The sequence below is a fragment of the Balearica regulorum genome, chromosome 5, assembly GCF_011004875.1.
Source record: "Balearica regulorum gibbericeps isolate bBalReg1 chromosome 5, bBalReg1.pri, whole genome shotgun sequence".
NCBI lineage: Eukaryota > Metazoa > Chordata > Aves > Gruiformes > Gruidae > Balearica > Balearica regulorum.
This window is the reverse complement of record NC_046188.1, coordinates 8,557,668-8,580,420: the sequence shown is the minus strand read 5'-3', so window position 1 is coordinate 8,580,420 and position 22,753 is coordinate 8,557,668. Positions and strand designations below refer to the sequence as shown.

Below are 22,753 nucleotides of genomic sequence, written 5' to 3'. Positions count from 1 at the left end.
CGTCTACTCCTAGCTTGTGCACTTCTTCTGAAAAGTCTGGCTTTGTTCTCTTTGTAACACCACTTTAGGGAGTAGAAGACTGCAGTCTTGTGTTCCTCTGGTGGAACAAACCCAGTTCCCTTGGTGCTTCCATGTATGTCATATGCATTGAGCCCTGAAATATATTTATGAATGTTTAGAATAACCTATAAGTTGTCGGTGTCCTTAGTAACACAAAGGCTAAGATAGCCCAAAGAGAGTGCTCATTTTGCTTAAGTGTTTCGAAATATTCTTGCCCATGTGCTTTTAATCTGCAATAGTTTCTTCAGAGGAGGTCTTGATCTCATTGAGAACAGGCTATTAGTTTTGCGGGCATGAGCGCAACATGTGAGGTCTGAACAGAAAGCTTTATTTTCATTTTGCTCCCCTATCTGTCCCCTACTTGTTGCACCTAGTCCTTCTCAGGTAATAATAAACTTGTTTACTTATATGCCTTCTGTTGGCAGTATCTGGCGCTGCTGTGTTTAATGAGTAATAAGTTTTTCACAAAACTTGAAGCACAAGTTCCATTTTATGCATCAGGAATGACATTCCTTTAATGATCAGTTTTTGAGAAAATGATTCCGTTCATTGTTGCGGTGAATTGTGTAAAGCTTAACTTAGCAGAATATTAATAGAACGCTTTGCGAGATAACGGCGGGGCTTAGGCTGTGAGGTAGTGGAATCCATGCTTGCTGAATCACCTCTATTAAAACAGAAGGAAGAAAGATTGCACTTTAATTTAAGCCTAGCAGAGAAAAAGGTCATCGTAATTCTCTATTGCAAAAAAGTCTTTGCTCAAAATATATGACATGCCTATAAAATTCTAAGCATGTTAAAGTGTATGTTGATGGAATGGTGCCCGAGAACATCCATCACTCTATTGCTTTTTGCACACTGTTGCATTTTTCTAGGGAAGATTATTGTATTATGTTTCTAAGCAGGCTCTAAAACATAGCAGCCTGCCCTCTCTACCTGTTTTACCCCTTTTCCAAAACAAACCAAAAATTATTTATTTCATACAAGGCTTTTAAGAAGATACTTGATATAGGTAATGTGCAATAACTGCCTTTTGAGTTTGTTTAAATAGGTCAGATGGCTTAATTATTTACCCATGTATCTGTTTGACTATGACATCTAAACCAGTTCTTGTGCCTGATCTGGTGTGTCTTGCGTGGTGACTCTCAAGATACATCCCGTTCAATATGTAGAGCTGTTTAAAGACCAGAAAGCTGATTTTTTTGTCTGTGTGGAGAACATTGATAACATCCCATGTTTGTTCCTACATCCTCATGGAGAGTGGTGTCATCCTCTGTGTACTGGAGCCAATGGAACTATTTTCTCTTATGCCAGATGTGAACCCTGCCCTTAGTGACTTAGATTTGTGAATGGTAAGTGTTACTCAAGGAATCGGACAAAATGGTTATTTACTTAATAATGACATTTTGGTTGTTGAGTATCTTGCTAAGCTGCACTGACTTAAGTTGTCTGAAACGTTTGCAGTCTCACAGAAGACCAGTATAAAAAGTACGGTTACCTGTTTTGTTTCTGTGCCTGATGCAGATTTAGTGTGGTGCTGATAGATTAGACCTAAATAATGTGCTGTAACATTGAATCTTGCTTTTAAAATCTTTCTTCAGAGAAGGAGGAGATGTTGAAATGGGAGTTCACTTCATGTAGGAGTTCATTTCTGTTTAGTGAATGGTGCTTAAGATATGAGGACATTATACCAGGATGGAAGAAATTTATTAGCCCGTTGCACTACTTGCTCTAATCCTTGATTTAATTTGGTTGTGCTTCCGAGGTATTGGTGTTAGTGGAATTTGTTTCCTCTAGCCTTAAATCTTCAGATCTGGTTCCCTGAAGCTGTAGTCCTTCCTTAACTTCACAGTCCTTAGAACTTCACAGTCCGGCAGTCAGTTTTTAGGACCTTCTGAGCAATACTGGATAATTTCAGCAGCTTGTCCTTATTTATGAGGCTCTGGGCTTCCCATTCTAAATTCTCTAGGTATAAGGAAATGTGAACAACATGGTCTCATGTAGATCCATAGTCTACTGCAGCTAAACTATTTTTATGACCCAAGTTAATTATCTTAAGCCAATGCTGTTATTTTTTCACTATATTGCAGTCTGCTGAAGACCATGAGTACAGTTTTCTTTAACCTCCTGGAACCCAGAGTCCCTTCTCCTGTAAATAAGTCATGAGCAGTCTGGTTTTGAGGAAGGCTGTACTGACTCCTCATGCTTGCACGGACTCCTCCCTCTAAACCAAATTTCACTCTTACTTCTCATAATTTCTGTGTATGTTTCTAAATACTGTGTGTTGCCCTTTGGAGAGAATACGTCATTCTGCTAAACAGGCAGTTATCCTGCGTACCACTCTACTGGCTTACCTCTCCACAAAAACATGACTTAAAGTCATGATTTCAGCTCATGAAATTGCATTCTCTCTACTTCTACAGCATACTTGCATGTGTTTTCCAAATCTCGGAGGGAAACTACAGAACCAGTTGCGTGCTGCAAAAACTATCAGAATATCATACCAGAATGTCTCTGGCTGATGGAACAGAGATGTTGCTGTAATGCTCTCAGGTCCTCCTCTCAGAAGGGCTTCGGGTAACCCTGCACCGCGTGCCCTTTGCAGGGAAGCAGAGGGATGCAGTTAGCACAGTCAGCTCTTGCTGAACATTCCAGATGCTCCTGCAGAGTGTCCACGCACACCTCGAATACGTGCAGCCTCTGAGAGTGCAAATACTATACAGCTCTACCTGTACAGAAGCTTTAAATGCATTTTGAGCTCAGAGTGCTCACTGGGCCCATTCATAGCAACTACTGAGAGTAGTCTTAAGATAATTTCTTAGTTCCCTTATTTGCTGCTTAAAAATTATTTGGGGTATTCACCCCATAATCTGGGAATGAAAGCACCTTTGAGATTTTCAGTGCTTTTTGCAGTGAAAATGGAATGATGCTTCATATCTCTCAGAGGAGACTGTGAAGCATCTGGCTGGGGCAAATAAAGCGTGTAGATTGCGTGAGGAGTGAGGTCAGATTCTCCTGCTCTGGCTGCATCAGAGGTCCAGTGCAACAACTGCTGGACATAAACAGCTGCTGAGATTATTCATTTTCCTGTTTCCCACAAAGGAAAAAACAGCAGCTGGGTCTGAAGTGCCTGAGATGATTTAAAGGAGTTCCTGGTTATTTCTACAGATTCATCAACAGAGTGCAAAGTGAGAAGGAAGGACCCTAAACTAGCCGTTTTATTCAAAATGACTATTTCTTACATTTTTTGTTAATATTTCTACCCTCAGTCCTGGTCCTAGAGAGAAAAAAAAATGTCAATGCCCCAAGATGGGATGCTAGAAATGCCATCTGGCATCTGGGAATATTTGGGGACAGGGAGGTTGCTGGTACTTCAGCAAACCTGTGTTTGAACCTTCCTCATCTTGCTTTCTGGTCGCGTGTGGTGAAAGAATAATATTTAGCATCAATACTTCGGCCACTTCTGGAATAGCAAAGCTGTGGGTTACTTTTTAAATTATGCTGTGATTTTTCTTGTTAAGATCTTATTACTGTCTGTAAAAGCATGCTACAATATCAGTTTTGAGGGCTGGAACTTTCTATTTTGGAAATGGGAATGTTTTGGAGTGCAAGCTATAAGAGGGCTGCAGGTCTGTCTTCAAAGCTGGAGTGAATTACAGATGAAGCTGTAGTGAAGAATGAAAAAGAAATATTTAAAAATGCATTTTAAAAGTAATGCTTACAGGGCAGGGGTTATGTCTTAGGAGGATGGTTTTAATGGTTGGTTGGTTTTTTGGGTTTGGATGGCTTTTTTGGGGTTTTTTTTTCCTCCCTTAAAAAATTCAGGTATACCTAAATCTGGAAAAAAAGTGTATACTGTGGGCAAATTAAGGTCTCTGTTTTGCTTGTTGATTTAGATGGAAGGAAGGATGGGGAGTAGTTGAGATGGGGATGGAGAACGACAGGAAACTATAAAACTTCCGGACCTTATGAAATCACTTGGGTTCTATGCTCTCAGCTTCAGAAACATCTGGATTTTGTGACTTCTACTTCCATAACGGCTCTCTTCAGAGATGCCATATCCAGGGACCTCTCAGTGATGAAGTTCCTTACTGACATCCCTTACATGTCTTCCTCCTCTGTGCAGAGGGATGTGTGGCGGAGTTCTGGGCTCAGAAGGTAAAGGATATGTGTATGCGTGTGTGTGTTTTCAAAACTGCTGCTGTTACGTGTTTGTGTTGGTGAAGGGAAGGCTGAAGCAGCACACTTACAGGGAGGTGGTGAGTTTTTATAAGGAGAATTGAAATGGCTGTGGACCATAGGGTAATTTTCCGTCTGACATAGAGCAGCTTTACCCTGATTGCAATGAGTTACTTTTGTTAGGATCCAAGTCGTCACTGGCATCTTTGTTTCAGACTTCAGGTGATTTTTTTTCATTATTATTTTTTAAGGGAGTCTAAACTCAACATGTGTCTTAGCCTTTATTTTTAAGGAAGTTCTAGACTGCTTTCTTTTTCTTAAAGGTAGTAAATTTCTACATTGACAGTTTAAGTACCTTTGGCATGTAATCTGTTTTAACTGGATATTTTTATATTTTCTGTTTTACTGATTCCTTTTTTCTTTTACAGAAAAGACTTAACACAGAACTTTCTTACTTTTTAATTCAACTTTTTTTATACCTTAACATCTTAGGATGAATATTTAAACGACAGACTTCAGTCTTGCTTCAAAATGTCCCTGTGTGCATCTTCTCACAAGGACTTTTCTCAGTTGCTGCCCCTTCAGGATATTGGATGCAATAAAACAGAAATTAAAAACTCACCCGCTGGTATCGCCTCTCCAGTTCCCTACAGCTGTAATCAGTCCGTGTTGACAGTAGAACACAGTCCAGTCTATATTCCCTCATCTTACATGGAAAGCAGACATGAATATTCTGCAATGGCGTTCTGCGGTCCTGCTATGATGAATTACAACATTGCCAGCAATTTTGGGGATTCAGAGAGCGCGTCTGTGAGGCAAACATCAAGCCCCAATGTGTTATGGTCTGCTCCTGACCATCTCTCCCCTCTGGCATTGCACTGCCAGTCATCGCTGCTGTATGCAGAGCAGCCAAAGAGCCCGTGGTGCGAAGCGAGACCGCTGGAGCCAGTGCTACCTGTGAGCAGGTCAGTACTACTCATGTCTTTAAAACTTTGCTGAAAATTATTCCCAGATTCTTTAGTTCTTTTAAGTCTTTTCTTTTAACATTTGATTTCTACGTGTTGGTCTCTCTGAAAAACAAAACCAAACCAAAAAGCCTCCACCAAACACGAAATCAGTCCTGTGTTTTGTGTTCGGGTTTTGGTTTGGTTTTTTTTTAAATGTAACTTCTGAAATAGGATTTCTTTTTCAATAGCTCCTTAGAGAACTATACATGAACACAAAGCACTGTGGTGGGAACAGTTTACTGTGTATGAACGAAAGCTCAAGACTGCTGGGTATTACTTTGTGTAATAAAAATGAATTTTACTCTGGCAAATTAAGTCCTTTGAGTGAAAGAGGTAAAGGTTCCTTCTTTTTTTCCTTTTCATACAACGTTTGAATTCCATTTTATCATGTTTAATTGGTTGGTTGGTTGGCTTTGTGTTTATTTTGGGTTTTTACAGCATCTAATAGTTGTGAAGGCTTTTCATGAACTTAGAAGTCAAAGGAAATGTTTTCTTTGGTTTTTTGGTTTTAGTATTAACAGTCCCACAGCAGCACGCATCATGTCCAAAAGGGTGCTGCTACTGAAAATGTCTGACATATTGTTTCTTGTTGCTGTTCTCAACTGACTTTATGACGGCATTGTGAACAGTAGATTCACGGGCTAAATTTTTAGCTGTAAAGAAACTGTATTTGCAAAACCATGTTCCCGTTTAAATGTTCACATTTACTCATATTGCAAACCGTAAGTAGTGTGTAGATCATCAGCTGATGAAATGACTCCATTCATGGGCACAACAGCTGCTGGATGGATAAAAGCACAGGCTGTTACAGGTGCTGTTCCTGTTTTAGCAGCTGTATGTTTATTCATAGGGCTCCTTATTTAACTTCGGCAGTCAGTGTCAGTATGAAAAATAGTGTGTCCTGGCAACAGTTTTAATGCAATTGTTAATAAAGGATTTGTGCTCTTTTTGAAACTACCCACGTTCCTTCTGCAATGGGTGTGCCTTATGTTGTCTGCACAGGGCTGAGGCATGAGATCTGCGTCCGCTTCAGCCTTGTAGGTGCACAAATCTTCAGCCTGGCCACCAGACTGGTCTCTGGTTGGAGTCAGCAGAGAGTAGCAGGCAGTTCCAGAGTGCAAATCCACTTGAAGTGTAGGCATGTGGATTGGAAGAGGCTGCTTGGATAGCACTGAGACGCCCAAGGATTCCCCAAACAGGTCTAACGTGAATAGGGCTGACATCCAAACTCTTCCCACTTTTGGTTAATGTTTCAAAATTTTGACAGCCCTGGGAAAGCTGCTGCATGTTAGTGTTTGAAGCTGTCCAGATGATGGGACAGCAGCTGGGATAACCCAGGAGCAAGAGCACCCCATCTGATGCTCTGCAGCGTGCTCTCTACACAGGCAGGAGGGAAGCCACATCCACCACCCTGGAGTTCAAGTAAATAAGTCTTCTGCCGTTTGTATAACTTCATACAGACTATTGCTCTTGTAGCTGATGATGTAACTTAAAGGGGAGAAATCAATGAAATCTGGAGTCTAAACTGATGGATGATCTTTATCATTCAGCAGCAAGTAACTACTGTGTTGCTTCGTAGCTGGACCTCTCAGTGGTTCATTTGTCTCAGTATGAGGCATCGTAACCCCCGCTTTGTGTATAGGTGTAAAAAAGAAAAAAAAAATTGACATGGAAAAACAAAAAGCAAGAGCTGTAATTCCCTTATGGTGGATATCTGTCCTGAAATAAGGCTGTAAAGAAAAAAATCCCTGGTTTCCTTTTGCTTTATCCTTTGGTGAGGTCTTAAATTAATGTCACGAACATTATATTTATTGCCATGGGAACAATGACTGTGACACTACAGATTTGTAGATTATACCTTGAAGGAAGAGTTCTTGGGATTGAAACTTAAAGGAATAGCTCTGGGGGAAGGGAGAGACTAATCCTGTAAAGTGTAAGTAAATTTAAACAGCATTGCGATTTGAGAAAAGGGGTTTTGTTTGAAAGATGAGTAAGAAAACATTACTACATATCTAGGCCTGTTACACAGTTTATTTTACCTTTCAAAATAAAGCAAGCATCTCACTGTGAGAGGAGTTTATTTTCCCTGGGTGTAAATGTCTGTTAACATTAGCTAAACTAATGTGATCCACTTCGCTAACGCTGACTGCTGTGGAATTTGGATCTCCTTGTAGATAAGCTTAAAATAAGGAACCTGAATTTTCAGCATTCTCTTTCCTCACAAATAGAGTCATTATATGAATACAGAAGAAATGTATTTAACTTTGTTAATGCAGATGTTCTGCAGCGTGGTGTTACTTTGCACCAGTAGTTCAACAAAAACGAATCGTATTCCATGTAAAAATAGGCAAATTTTTAAAGTTTTATATTTTTTTGTACAAAATGGTAGTAATTTGCTGATAAAGACTGCTATATTTATTTGCATTGTAGGTCCTGTACCTTGTGAAGACAATAGAATTATCTCATAAATTTTGTTGGTGCAGGATCACTCTGTTTATATCAAAATGACAGGAAGAGAAAAGGAATATGACAGTGTAATTATATTATATTTAAAAGTAGCCTGAATTTGTTTTCTGTCTTCATCCCCTAAATAACAGGGTTTTAATTAAAGAAACAAAAGGTTTCTTTTGAAAATGAACAGATGTATTACTTTCTGAAAAGTATCAGGAAACTTTAATGGAGCGATGCTTCTGGAACTTAACTTGTTCTTCCCTTCTATTATTTTCCTTGTGCTTCTGACTAATTGTAGGTAGAGCGTATAAGAAAAGGTTTTTGGGTGCACAGGCTAGCAATGCTTGCTTAATTGGAAATTGTTTAATAACTTCATTTGTCTTGTTCACTGAGTGCTACTATATTTATACATATTGTTTAAACTCTGCTCTGAAGCCATAATTATTTGCATTATCCTCCTATGCTTTTTATTGTGCTTGTTCCGCAGAGCACTTACGCATATCGTGAAGTCTCTTTGAGGTGATGGATTGGCATCTCCATTTTATGATGGAGGAGTTACAGAGATTAGGCAAAAATATGTCCCTTCATTTTGAGATACCTACGATACAATTTGCAGCGTATTAATCAATGTTTGGAGCGTAGCAGAACCTGTGCTCTTTGACAATTGTGTGGTATTAACACTTCCAGAAGTTATGGCGGAGGGAGGCTCTAGAAAGTGAGGAAGATAAAGATTGAAAAGTATTCTTCAGCTGATTTTTGCCCATCATCTTGCACACATTCTGGGAGAGAAAGGAAGAGATTCAAATTACAAACCTTAGGAACTATGAGACACTCTTTTGACTTCCAGCACACTAAACAGGGCAAGAATGTGAGCACAGAAAGTGTGGGACCTTCCGATACAGCCTTCTTCACCCTACAGCTTAGGCTTGTATGGGACTGAATTACCTCCAGGCGCCGAGTGAGCCAGTGGCCTGTCGGAGGGAGGTAGGGAAAAGTTATAAGTAATTATAATATCTGGACTGTTAATTTTTGACTTAATGTTGGGGTTTCTTTTTATTTTCTCAGTGGTTTTTTTCTCTTTCTTTTTATAACATACAATAGTTAGGTTTTAAAAAAACCTGACAGACGACAAATGCCATGAGCAAATTGTGCTGCTTTCTAAGTCAAATCTGTGCTATCCTTCTTCATTTTTAATAAAAAGTTGAATTTAGATTCAAGTTTTCCAGCTGTGGCATATGCATCAAACACTTGCTGTGGCAAAGCTAGAGGTAATTAGGAGACATGATAGATACTGAATAACTTAGATAATCTTGCTGATTCCTCTCCTTTAGGGTAATCATCTCGTCACTGTTGATGACTAGTAGGAAATCACTGACTTGTTATTTTGAAAAAGATCTTAATTCTTTTTATGGAAACATAATATCTCTATATAGAAACCGTGATCATAAAATAGAGAGGAGTATTAGGAGGTGTAAAGCGATAAATCTTTGTCCATGTGGTTCCTCGTTAGCAGCCAGGGTATGTCCCCCATTTTCCTATATCCTTTGGTGCAGGAGCTTTGCGGGCATCCAGCCAGATACGGCCAGTTCTCCTGAAGGACCTGGCAGCAGATTCATCTGCTGAACATGCTGGAGTGCACCAGTCCCAAGAGCACTGGGAGGTGGTCTCTGACCACGTGTGGGGCTGTCCACCCCGGTTTGCTGTTTGCGTGGATACGCTGTCTGGTCACCAGGTCCTCAGGGTAAGGAATGTGTACCTTACAGCTCTCCATTATTTCCTACTTCTGTTGTCCTTAAAGACAACAGTAACAAAATGATTGGGTTTGCACCTCCTGCTGCGCTGCTGGAGCTATCGCAGACGAGCAGATTTGATGCCTGCTCGCCTTCAGGAGGAATTCGTTCCAGATTGTCGCTCTGCGTGCAAGCTCTTTGCTACAGTCTGCGGAAGTCACGCAGCTTGCGTGTGTGCAGGGTGACTGTCATTAAACTTTTAAGCAGGGAAAGGAAAAGTGTTTTTTAAAACACTTGCCATGACTGGGAGGTTAAAAGCGACACTCCTCAGTGAGATGTTACGGCGTGTGCTTTTCCTGTATTTTCATCCATAACATCTTGGTGCTTTAATGAGGGCAATAAACATCACTCTGTAGCGTATCAATCAGTCACTGAGATCCTCTCCAGCTGATTTTCACTTCTGACTCTCACAACTAGATCTTGATTCTCAAGTAGAGCTTAAATATATACCTCTTCTACTAATGTGAAATGTCAAATTACTTTTTATTTTTCCAAATACGGGGAAACGGGAAGGAATAACAATGCTTTTTCCTCCGTGTGTCAGCAGCACGTTAGACATGTGTGATGCAGTCCCTTTATTCTGAGGGAGAGTTTCACCCACACTGGTCTTCCCCGCATGGCAGAAGGGGAAATAACTCAGTGATTCAGCAGTCTATGAATGGGGGGGACGGGGGTAGGGGGTGCGTGTGGGTGGGGGTGTCTGTAATCAAAAACTGGGCTGGTTAAACATCTAAACACCTTTATTCCTTGCAATTTCTGAATGAATTAACATTTTTTAAAAGATTGCAGTAACTTTATTTTACAACAGGTACCTTAAATTTGGAATTTAAATTCCAAAAAGAAATTTTTGTTTCTCAGAGGACCACCTTTTTTTCTTTCCAAATTTTCTGCTAGGAAATTGGAGCACGTTCTCCTCAAATATTTATAAACTTGATTTTTAGTTGGCATGTGGGTGTGTTTGTTCTTACCTCCTGTAATGAAACCAGCACAAAGTCTACTTTTAATATGTTAGTTAAACCATCTTTGACAGCACTTTCAGCACGTTTCTACTGTTCTGTTTAAACTTGCTTTTGTTAGTGAACAGGTTTCTTCTGCCCTGGCAATGTACCCTTGTTCTTCAGAAGTCATAAACCCTGCTACCTGTTGTCTTACCCCAACTGATGTTTCTTCTCTTCCCTAAACCTGCTGGAAGGTGGGATGAGGAAAATTCTGCAGTTTCTAACTTCTGCCTCTGTGCTTAAGTTTATACCTATAAGTTGACTTTACAGCTTTCCTTTCGTCAAAGTGCTGCTGCAAGTTTGCACATGACACTATATTCTCTCTATCTAGAAATTATATTAACCATGAAAGTAAAACATGCTAAAACCACCAAGAAAATGAGGTCCAGAGAAAAGGTAAACAGTGGATGTGCTTCCTATACCTAAACCCCACTTTACTGATAATCTAAGTTTCTTTCCTCTTCCTTGTTTGTTTACAGCATGTTTGTGTCAGGAATTGGCTGTTATTTCATGTTTTTATCCTGTTCTAATTTTAATCCAGTTGAAATAATAGTTCCAGTAAGTTGGAACTATTTGCAGTGCTTTTGGAATGAATGTATCTTACTAATTTATATGGAGTAATATTTTTTTTGTTTGTATGAAAGCTTTTCATTAATTGTGTTTCTCCATTCTTCTTGTATTCAGAATTACTTTGAGGTAGCATTAGGGTAATCAATGTGGGTCATCACCTTGAACAGAAAACTTTGTCTAACATTGTGAGTTGATTTTTGTAGGCTGAGATTCACCTCTCAAAATATTTGTCTCCAACATCTCATTAAATGAATAAAGCCTCATTTAAAGGATGAAATACTTGAGACTAGATGTGTATTGCTCCCGCTAGAACTTACCCTTGCCAATAGTACAAAGCAACTGCAGCTATGTTTGTGGTAGTTTATCACGTCAGTCCAAGCTGTCTGAGTTCGCATTTTCCACACTAAGCTTCCCAAAGGCAAAGTCCACTCCGTTCACAAATTCCTGGACTTTACGTTTCCAGGAATTCTTCAAGATCCATCAGCATTCCATATGATTTTTTCCAGAGTTCATCTGAATGACACATCAGCAAGCAAGTTTCATGCCTTTGACTATATTAAAACTTTATAGTCTGTCATCATTGAAAGCTCTGGGGTCAGAGAATATGCTTTAAATAACCTTATCAGAAAAAGGCTTAACAGCGTTTCACAATACCCTGTGTTCAGTAATAAGAAGACTCTAGAGAGAGAGAATTGAAGACAATGAAAAATAATGAAACTCTTTGCAATGTGGATTAATTTTTTTCCTCTTTATAACAGATGTTTTTCTTTTCTCTCAGAGAGACATTAAAAAGAAAAACTAATGTCAATGACTGTACAAGCCCAATTGCAAATAATCCTGGCTCAAAAAGGGATGCCCACTTCTGTGCGGTCTGCAGTGACTATGCTTCAGGATACCACTATGGGGTCTGGTCATGTGAAGGCTGCAAAGCATTCTTTAAAAGAAGTATTCAAGGTAGGAGAATCAGCTTTTGATAACTTTGCTCAAATAAGTTGTTCCATTTGATCAGGGGCTGCAGCGATTGATCTAGTAACCCTGTGTATGGTGCTGCATGCTGAAAACAGAGCGACACATGATTTGACTACTTTATCTTTTGGCTCTTCTGTTATCAAGATCTGGAAACATTACAAAGTAAGCAATTGATTGCTTTGGAGAAGAGGTGGAATACCTAGCACAGGAAGGCCCTGCAGCAAAGGCCGGGGTGGGATGGCACTGTAGACCTGTGAATCTGCAGTTTGTGTCCCAGAGTAGACATAGTAATTGTGAATTTGTGATAACAGACACACGTAGAGTAGGTAAGTGTCTGGAGACTTTGCTTGCCAGGAACTATTCTTGACAAGAATATATTGCCTGGAGCTGTTGAGTCATAGCATGTAATATCTACACAGTATGTAGGATATAAAAATACATCTAGTAAGTATTAGGTACAAATCTGATTATTGTTATTTCTCAGCCCTCCACTCCCAGAGCCTACATTGCAGTATTTCTTACTCTGCCAGCTCGCTCTGTTTAAGTTTTCCACTTCAGTGTTTAAATTCTTAAATATTTAGTATTTAGTTCAAATTTGCTGAGTGGCTGCTGTATGAAATAAAGGTTGGTCTCCATGTTCGTTATCACAGCCTATGGACAGTGACATAAACACCATATTGCAACTTTGAACCATTTAATTTCTTTAACCTTGGCTCTACTTATCACGTTCTTTGGCTTTGTCTGGGGCCTCTTGGTAGAAACTTAATTAGATTGACATTGGATACCACTTACAGATACTAATAGAGAAACTCCTGTCATTTTTCAGTCTGTAACGTTCCCTTCCTCTTCTGCACACAAAGCCTTTAGCAATCTTGAGATATTTTCTTTTGGCTCAATATGGCAGAGTTGCTGTCACCATTAGAATCAAATTTAATTCAAAACTTCTTTGCCTTTTCAATTTATTGTAGTCATTGTTATTCACCCATGCAGAACTTGCACAAACTGGTGCAAGGTCTTTTGATTTCTGAAATAATTGAAGAGAACTTTGTCTCCAGTTTGTTACAAATGGAGAGTGAATTTGATCTCAAAGTGTTTTCTGTCAGGAGAATAATTTGCCTGCTCTGCGTTGCTCAGATGTGCTTTGCCCATGAACAAGTTACCCATTGTGGCCTTTTGTACACCTTAATGTGCCCTGTCAGGTAACGTTTGTTTGTAATTCAAATAAATGAAAGTAAGTTTTTTGACATAAAACACTATCAAGCACTTAGTTACAACTGTCGTTGTGAAGGATACTGCTTATAAAAATAAACAAACTTCTGGGCCTACCATAGACCAAAATGTTGGGCAAATGACTAATTAAAATTAGATGGTATGACTGAGCAACTGTGTGTGGTCCCCTCTGCTTGTCCAAGTTTGTAGTGCAGTGTATTCGTCCCACATCTCTGAACATCTGCCTGCAAGCTAAATTATCCCAAGGCCACAGGAGTTTTCAACCACTTTTTATACTCCTGTGTGCTTGGGTTACAGTGCAACAGAGAGCTTCCTCCTCCTTCCCTCCATGTTGTGTGAAGAGTGATAAACAGTAATTTGTTTTTCAGCCATATCTGCCAGTAGGAAACAGGACAAATGGTAACCTGATCTCTTCTTTTAAAAATTGTCGGTTCAAAAATTCAAGGTTAAAATTATTTTAATTTTGCAAGGAAATAGTCACAATGGTTCCGTTAAATAATTACTCTTGGGGACATGAACTCTTGGACTTGCATCAAATAAAAAAACCCTCTGGTAGCTATATCTTTGCCTGATCTATTCTTAAAGTTTGAAAAAAATAACTTAAAAAACAACCTGAGAGAAAAGAGATTAAGGAATGTAAATGAGTAAATATTCTTTGCATCCTTTGGTAACTACTGCAAGAGAGTAGTTTGCAGGACATGATTCGACTGTGTTTACACCAAAAGCATACTCAAGTCCAGTTTACAGTAATAAACCTTTGGACCAGATTATTGATTAATGAAATACAGTAATGTAAAGGGGTTTGGGTGGGGACAAGGTGAGGTGGGAGAGAAGACAAGAGAAGAGGCTGTAGTGGAAACTAATGGAAATAAGAGAAACATTTGTCCAGAATATCTAAAAGTTAGCCCATGTGCTTATGCCTTTCTTCGTCCTACATAGTATGCATTACTTTAGTCTTTTTTTCTCTCTTGGGCTGCCTTTTTTTTATTAACTTTGGTCCAGGGTCAATCCTCCAAAGGCTTCTTCATTCCTGGAACTCACCACGTCAGAGAGAGTTCAGAAAATAAAGCTGTAGTTTACTTAAATCTTTGCAGGACTGAAGCTGCGTGCACTTCTGTTTTCAGCTTTGCTGAGGAAAAAAATCTGCTGTCTGCCATCTGTAGAATCCCAATATACAGGAAGATGTTGGAGATTGGAAGCAAATTTCTACAAGACCATATGTCCTATTTTCAAAAATGAGTTGGTATTAGAAGGTGCTTGGTAATCTAAGTCATCACTAAAAGCTGGTCTGTGTTGTCTGGTTACTTTTTGAGGTCACAGATTGATGTTTTCAGTATAGGCTAAATGTGCATTTTTGCATCAGTTAAATTAATGGACCTTAGATAGATGTGTAAGAAAAAATTGAGATGCTTAAAATCATGAAGGTCTTGATTAGGGAAATGACCAAGAGAAGCTGCTGGAGGTGTTAAATTTTCTGTTTTATACTCCGCTGCAGGACATAATGATTACATCTGCCCAGCTACCAATCAATGCACGATAGACAAAAACAGGCGCAAAAGCTGCCAGGCATGCCGGCTACGGAAATGCTATGAAGTGGGAATGATGAAATGTGGTGAGTTTTGTGTCTGTGTTGTTTGCTTGGGTTTTGCTGGCTTTTTTTTTTTTTTTTTCCCCTTCAGTCAATTCTGTACAGCTTGCTTCTTTTTTTCCCCCTTGGAATTCTAAAAAGGCATAACAGGCAATTAGAGCAAGGTTAAAGCTCACTTTATAGGAAGGAATGCATTGATTGCTGAAGTAGAAAAAGACTTTTCATTTTCAGAAAAAAAACTGTGGGAAGGAGTAAGGGGTAGGGTCAGCACAGGAAAACCTCTGCAGAGCTCTCTGAAGGCAGTTTACTTGCATGCTACATTCTGTGGAATGGGAACCCAAGACCTGTGACTGCCTGAGCCTCAAACCAAACTGCAATCCCATCTAATATGGGGTAAATGAGCCTGAACTGAGCTCTGCTGGTTGAATGTAATGCAAGAACGGCAGTGCCACATCAGAGCAGTAGTTAATTAACCTAGTATCCTGCCTCCAGCAGTGGCAAGAGCGAATGCCTTGGGAGGAGCGTAAGAATGACGCCGGCACCTAAGTGAAACTACTGCTGACAACTCTCAGCTTCCAAAAATTAGCACTTGGGGACTTCTGGTCTAGAAGAGGTTTCTTGTATTTAATAGGTCGCAATATATTAATGGAATGACAACTTGTCTGGTGTCCCTCTTTTTAATCCTATGAAGTCTTGGCATCTACAACATCCCATAGCAAGGAGTTCTGCAACTTGACCACAATGTGTGAAGAACTAGCTCTCTAGTTGCCAGGCTTTGTTGTGGGGCTCTGGTGGGGCAGCAGGGGGAAGGCAGAGGGGGGTTGGGGTTTTTCTGAAAAGGCTTTTTTAGATGGTGTCCTCCAGCTCTCCCATTAAAAGTAGTGAACAACCACAGCTTGTTGCTGCACCACTCAGAATTATCCAGCCTGTTCTCTTATTTCCATCTTGTACTTACAGTGATGTGACTTCACTGTAGATGTACATTTACAGGTGATATTTTAAAAGATACTTTTAAGAAGAAAATAACTTAGAAGATATTTCAATATCTAATGTACTTTCACAGTCAAGGTTTGTTGTTGTTTCTTATAGATTCCCCAATGCACATGATAGAAATAGGCTGGGAAAATATCATATAGGAACACTGCAGTGGAAAGGAAAAGGTCACTGTGCTTGCTCCTCTATGATTTGCAGGCGTGCATCTCATTTCATCCCATTTAATGTAGATACCTATTTCTGTATCAAGGCTAGGCAGTGTTTTCATCCTCCCACTGCTTTGATCTGAAGGCTGTTTGCAGAATAATATTTCTCTCATTAGGAACATTCTTCAGAATTCCAGCCTACATTTATTGCTGGACAATTAATGCCCGTTTGTTCTTGTGGCAACATTGTCTTGTAGCTTAGAGACTCCTCTTTATTGTTAAAGCTCTGGTTGGATTTGCAGCCTACATCATATCCCCTCACAACCTTTGTTTTATTAGGCTAATAAACAAGAAATGTCCTCTTCTTGCAAAAAAATGAAAGTAGACAGAATCTGGAAGTTGTCAGGGTAGCTTGTCCCTCAATCTGCTTCAGGCTGAAATAATCTGGTTTGCACACAGATGACCAGAATCATGGACAGTATTCCTGTGAACTCTCCTCACCATAGTAGCATTACGTAGTAGCATCCTCTTTCTGCGGGAGCTTTTCTCTGCATGCAACCCAGGATCCTATTTGCTTTTTTCATGGTTGCATCACGCTGGCAGTCCATAATCATTCTATGAGCTGTTATGATTGCAGCCTGCCTGTTCATTTCTAGCTGATAACTCCCAGCTTAGAGCTACAATTTCAATTGTTCCTTTTATTATTTTTGTACTCCTGAAGTACATTTAGTTTCTGTTGCTGAAGTCGGATAGTTCATTTTATATGAAGCTCCTATCTTCTTCCGCGCTGATGACGCATCTCAACTTTATTGGTGTTTTTCATTAATATGGTCTTAGCTACCTTTGCTGTCTGGCCTCCAGAAAGGAAAGTCTTATGCTTGCCAGTAAGACTCCTTTTGAAATGTTACTTTCTGAATGGTGTCACTGTGCTTTGTTCATCTTTATGCCTGAGAATTTTACTCAATGTGTAAGTTTTTTCAACCAGGGTTTCTATCCAGCCCCAGTTCTGGAGTTGGAGAGATTTTGTAAAGATTGATTCCACTATGATATTATAAGATGGTCCTCCACAATGCTTTCCTTAAACGAATCTTTTATTCTAATTGTCCAGGACGTCCTGGTTTGTGATTAGACCTCATAGGCACAATGGTATTACAAGTAATAAATAATGATAGGGATAGGACATGGGGTAATGGCTTTAAACTGAAGGAGGGGAGATTTAGATATAAGGAAGAAATTCTTCTCTATGAGGGTGGTGAGGCACTGGAACAGGTTGCCCAGAGAGGTTGTGGATGCCCCATCCCTGGAAGTGTTCAAGACCAGGTTGAATGGGGCTTTGGGCAACCTGGTCTAGTGGAGGGTGTCCCTGCCCATGGCAGGGGGGTTGGGATTAGATGGTCTTTGAAGTCCCTTCCAACCCAAACCAGTCTATGATTCCATGATTCTATGATTCTATTATAATATGTACTGTGTTCCTTTTAATCTTGTCATATGTTCATAAACAGAATTTTCGTACAATAATGAATTTATAGGACATTAATGACTGTGTCAGGCCAAAAATTGCACTTTGTTACTTATAACAGTAACATAACAGAAACTGAGGTCTTTAAAAATTAGGGTTTTTTTGAATAGTAGCACTGAAATTTGAGAATCTCAACAATTTAATTTGAGAAAAAATAATATAAAAATTACTCAGAATTGTCTGAGTTGCCTGATGAGTTGAGGCACCTGTGAGTAAAACTGATGCATGGAGACATAGTGACAGACATTTAAACCAGACAGATTTTAAGACTGTATTTCTTGCATGAAACGTAAATGCCCTTTCCTGCAGACTGGAGTGATTATCTTTCAAATTTTTTCTTGTTAGAGCCATGCTTTCATACCAGTTTTTTACCGTAGAAAGCCGTAAAAGAGCACGTTTTCTTTTTAATGAAGGCTCTTCCCCATCTCCGCTCCTTTCCCAGGTCACTTAGTGAATGCACTGGTTCACATCTGCTAAAACACTTGATAGGATAGAATGGTTTGTAAGTGCATTTTTGCTCAGTGGAGACTTGTTGTCCAGCAGAAGTGATAAAAGATCCTCAATTACCACTTTGTAGCTTATGAAAGCTCCTCATAAAAACTTTGCACTGTTTGCATCAAATCTTTAAGTCCTTGTTTTGTATATTATCAATAGTCACCTTGAGAAAAAAAAAATACATATATGTGTGTGTATATTGCATACGTTTCTGTGTGTAAATGTGATTGGGCAGTACACGCTGTCTTTAAGGCAGTAGGAGGCAGTAGGAAAGCGTTGCTTTGGAGTTTCCTGGTCTGAAATTCTCTTGGCTGTCATTGCATTCGTAAATGCTGAGAAGTCAACCCAACAAGCCACAAGTATTTCAGTGGAGGCTAGCTTGGGGGCGGCTTTGTGTTAAGGTGATAATGGATTTTTCTTACAAAATATACTGTCATTGCCAAAAGCACAATGAAGGTCTTCTTAGACGCTGCATCTGCAAATTTCTCTGTAGAAAGTCTGTGTTGCCTCCTGTTCCAATGAAGAAAGGTACTGCTAAATTTTGGCACTAGGACTATTAGCAATGGTAGAAAAATAATTGCAAAGCACTGTCAGCAGGAAAAAAGGAAAACAGAATTACTGCAAATAAATTAAAAGTAAACTCTGCCCAACAAACTCGAATAAGATAGATCAGGATAAAAAGGATCTTCTCTCAGAGCTTTTTGGTGTTTACTAGGGGAGCCTGAAAAGGACTGAGCTGTTTGCCAAAGGCAGTAAAGAAAAGGGGAATTGCTTCACCATTTGGTTGTAGCCACTCTGGGAGCAGCTATGCTCATACTTTCCTGTTTTTTTTCTTCCTGAGGCTCAAATAGACCTTCTTCCTTAAGGATTTTTCAGTTTCCCTCTTGCACTAGACTTATTTCTTTCCACCCTCCCTGCCTCCTGTATCTTTTTCCCCATGTGCCAGTTCTCAATGTGTTGAAAAAGTTCCAAAGATAGAACTCCTCTCTGCCCCCTCCCCACCCCACATGAGGAGGCTGAGGGGCCATTCTAAAAAACGGTGGATAGATACTGCCCTTGAATATTTGCAGAAAAGTAAACCAGACTTTTCTGTGGGCTGATACGGTTCAGGATTTGGTTCCCCTTTTCTCCCGTGCTTGGCTGCTGCACGCAGTTTCTAGATAGCACTTTAAAATACTGCAAATTACTTTTCACACAGAAGGTAAGTGGGTAAAAAAATGTTTCATGGCATTCTCTGGACATCAGATGTATTAATTGCATTTTAGCTATTATAGAAATTACTGTAATTTCAGCTCGTGTTCTCATGTGTGTATGGCAGCTTCTTTGTCGGTAGGTCTGCTCTGTGAATACAGAACATTTGCATTTGCTTTCAAAGGTGACTGGAGTGATAATGATTTACTAATGTATACTTGGGTGAGTTTTAAGCTCAAACACTTAACAAAAACTTGTTATAATATATTCAATGGTAGAATCTGCAGTTGCTGCTGAGCCGGTTAGTTACATAAGCAGTTCCCAGGGACCAAAATCAATATCAAGGGCAACATGCCGTATAACTGCCCACCCTATCAGACAGCAGAGACATTTGCAATTTTTGAAGAATTTATAAAGCAGGAGTTGCTTTAAAAATAGTGTTTCACTGCCAATAATACCTGTTGTGGCTTGTTCATGAGTGAGTGAACAACAGGCTCATTTTAACAACTTTTTTTTCCAATGAGTCTTATTTCTTGTGATCACTTACCCGTGTGGTCAATAGTGCTGTAGCTCAAGGTCTTGCCCTGGGTCCAGCAATCTCAGCTGAATACAGCTCATATCTTGTGCATAGAATAGCTCTAAATAAGGAGAGTGCTGGAGGGCGAATGAGGGATTTGATCATCTTGTACATTATTCCAAGTGCCTGAATCACCGTTAAATAAATGAATGAATATTAGCGGTTAAGTATAGTTAGGGAGTTTGTGGTAAAGTCGGAAATAGTCCCTAATTTGGGAAGCTGCAAGTGGTTTATTGCTGTGCCTTTACCCAGATTGAGCCACGTCTCTGTATCTAGTTAAGTCAAACATTAAGCTGGTCTATAGTTATTTATAATATATAGTTCTATAAGCACTTATACATGCCTGTTGGATGCTAATAGCTGCACAGATAAAATTTCTCAGTCCTGCCTAAACTTGGGATTTGAATAAAAAGCACAGAAGTTCCTTTAGATTGTTGAAACGTTGTTTTAATTAGAAAGGCTTTCTGATGTGTCAGTCAACTAGCAAGCTTAAATGCTGTTTTCTTTGTTGTGTAATCTCACAATACCCTCTTCCCCTCCCTTTTTTTTTTTTTTAAATACAAGCAGAGTAGCTTTTAATATGGAAATAAATGGTATCTCTTTTAATTACTGACGAGCTGTGTTTTATGCACACTGCTCAGTGTATCAGCCTTCACCTGCTTTGGCAATATATGGTGATTAAAAATTACAAACAATAATTCAGGGTCTGGTTTGTTTGGGTTTTGGATTTTTTTCCCCTTTTTTTGTAACAAGTTTTTTATGCAGAAATGTGATAACACTCCTAGAAACTGTTTTTATGTTTTAAAGTGAGCTTTTTTTTAAAAAAAAAATAAGTACTGGTTATATATGAAACTTGATTTAGTTAGATAACCTAAAGTAACTTAAAGAGACATGCTACTTCCCAGTCAGAACCCTCCACAAGTACTGAGACCTTTAATACCGTTAATAAGTATCCCAAGCTGACTGAATTATTTTACAATGGAGCATGGGGTTCAGCTGTGCAGATGAAAATTGTACAAGATTGTATCAATTAGAACAGGATGCTGGACTACTATTTTTTAATATTTTTTAAATTTTACGGATTTCTTTGATCTTTGTTGAAATACCTGGTCACTTACCTGTGTGTGTGTATTTCGGATAGGCTACAAAGTGTTATTTAAAAATCTTTACAGCAGTGAATAGGAAAGGATAACTCAGATCTTGGCACCAACGGCCTGATGTTTTCTGTACCACAGAGAAGCCTGGGTGATAGTATAACGGAGCTGAGGACAGCTGATCAGAGGGTGTTGAGTCCTACAAGAATGCACTTGGTTCACTTCAGTGCCAGGAACTGAGCTAGGGTCAATGAGCTGGTTGCAAGTGCTTGCTTGACCACACGTTGCTTCTGGCAGGTGCGTCCAAACTGCTGGAATTTCTTCCTCATTGTGTCATCAGGCATCTCCTCCTCTCCACAGCTCCCTCTTAAACCAGTAGTTTTCTGATGTTATCATTTTAGTTATGGTCCCTAACTGAACAACTTTTCCATGGGTTTTAATTAAAAGACTGCTATTCGTTTGTCATCTTTTTCAGGGCTTCACAGCTCCACCAGGTGCTGGAGAATAAAAACTAAGCATGTTGTAGAGCAGTTGCTATGTTTTGATAGCCCGAGAAAATTCCTCCCCTGCCCTGCATCTCCCTATGTCTTTTAGTCCCTTTGTGCTAGTTTTCTTGTTCTGTTCTTCAAGATGCCCATGTTCAATGTGCTTCAGCTTTCCAAATAGTGGAAACAATGTGAGGTGTTACTTCTTGCTTTAGTTCAGTTCTCTCCTAGTGGTTACTGTCTCTACCATGCACATTCATATGGAAATCAGAGCCATGGATCTCTCTGTAGATAGAGCACCCTGATACCTAGGCATTTCCTCATCTGTCTCCAGCTGTACTTTTGTTCCAGTTGCTTAGCTCACTGTCGACCTTTCCTCTTTGTCTTCCCTGATGGAAAATATTTACATACTTTCTGTGCATGACATGACTTCAGAATAGTCTGCAGCCCACTGTGCCATTCTAATGTTTTTCTGAAGCTGACAAAGCACTTTAAGATTTTCCTCTTGACCTCTGTGCATTAGTCCAAAATAAGGCTTAGCACAGATTTCACGACATCATCCAAGTGTATTTGTAGAAATTAGTCTCTGCCTCACTGTCCTTTGACTCTCTCAAGAAGAAAAGGATTTGCCCAGACAGATGGTTGAAGAAATTTCTCTGTGATTTGTGTAGTTCTGCAGGTAATCTTTTTTTGGTTTATCATCATCGAGTCTGATTTCATGAATCTACCATAAGATAACGTGTCCAGCTCAGATTGTCTCTGCTGCTGTTATCTTTTCAGCTGCTCTGGCAACTTCCAGATAGATGTCATTTGGCTAAGCATTTGGATCTGCAAATCATGGATTGTTTTCCTTCAATCCATTATTTGTGCAAATGCCCTGTCAGTACTCAACACATTTCATCCTACCCATGTTCCTTTTAAAGATGCAAACCCATCCTTGCCCAAAATAGTGCAGACTTTAAGCTGGACTTCCAGCTGATAATGCTTTCAGTTCCAAATGCCTTGTTCCACTCAGATTCCTCCGTGCCTGAGGGCAGTTCGTTGAACTAGCTTTGCCTATTTGTCTTCTCCAGTCTCTTGGGTTTCCAGAGGGTGTTGTCCAACATTGAGAACTTCTTTGATGATCATCCTGTTCTCTTTACATCTTGAGGTGGTTTACTGAACAGGTAACAAGTGAGGATGGTAGCAATGTGCAGTTCAAAGTTCCACATCCTTAGAGACCTGGCAGACTTTGTTAGTCCTTATCGAGTCTTTTCAATGCCTTGGTTGTACCCAACTGTCCTTTGCATCTCACTCTTCTCACGGGTTGACTCAAATGGTGTATGACAGCTGCTGAAGACAAGACAACACTGTGACCTGAAAAGCCACCTCATCTGAGGAACTTCTACCACTGAGAGTCTGCATTCACCCAACA

The 22,753-nt window shown here is 39.6% G+C and overlaps 1 protein-coding gene across 5 annotated transcripts in view; it reads left to right on the top strand.

The window, feature by feature from the left end:
* Nucleotides 1-1,193: 1,193 nt before the first annotated feature.
* Nucleotides 1,194-22,753, top strand: part of ESR2 (estrogen receptor 2) — a 38,306-nt gene continuing 16,746 nt past the window's right edge. For 3 of the 5 annotated variants that reach the window (XM_075753370.1, XM_075753367.1, XM_075753369.1), the window contains exons 1-4: nt 1,194-1,409; nt 4,729-5,201; nt 11,831-12,006; nt 14,747-14,863. In XM_075753370.1, coding sequence (XP_075609485.1) covers nt 1,407-1,409; nt 4,729-5,201; nt 11,831-12,006; nt 14,747-14,863 — 769 coding nt within the window. In that variant the 5' untranslated portion in view covers nt 1,194-1,406. Of the gene's footprint in view, nt 1,410-4,024; nt 4,216-4,728; nt 5,202-11,830; nt 12,007-14,746; nt 14,864-22,753 lie in introns of those variants that run through there. The other 2 variants (XM_075753368.1, XM_010301449.2) reach the window with 2 other exon arrangements.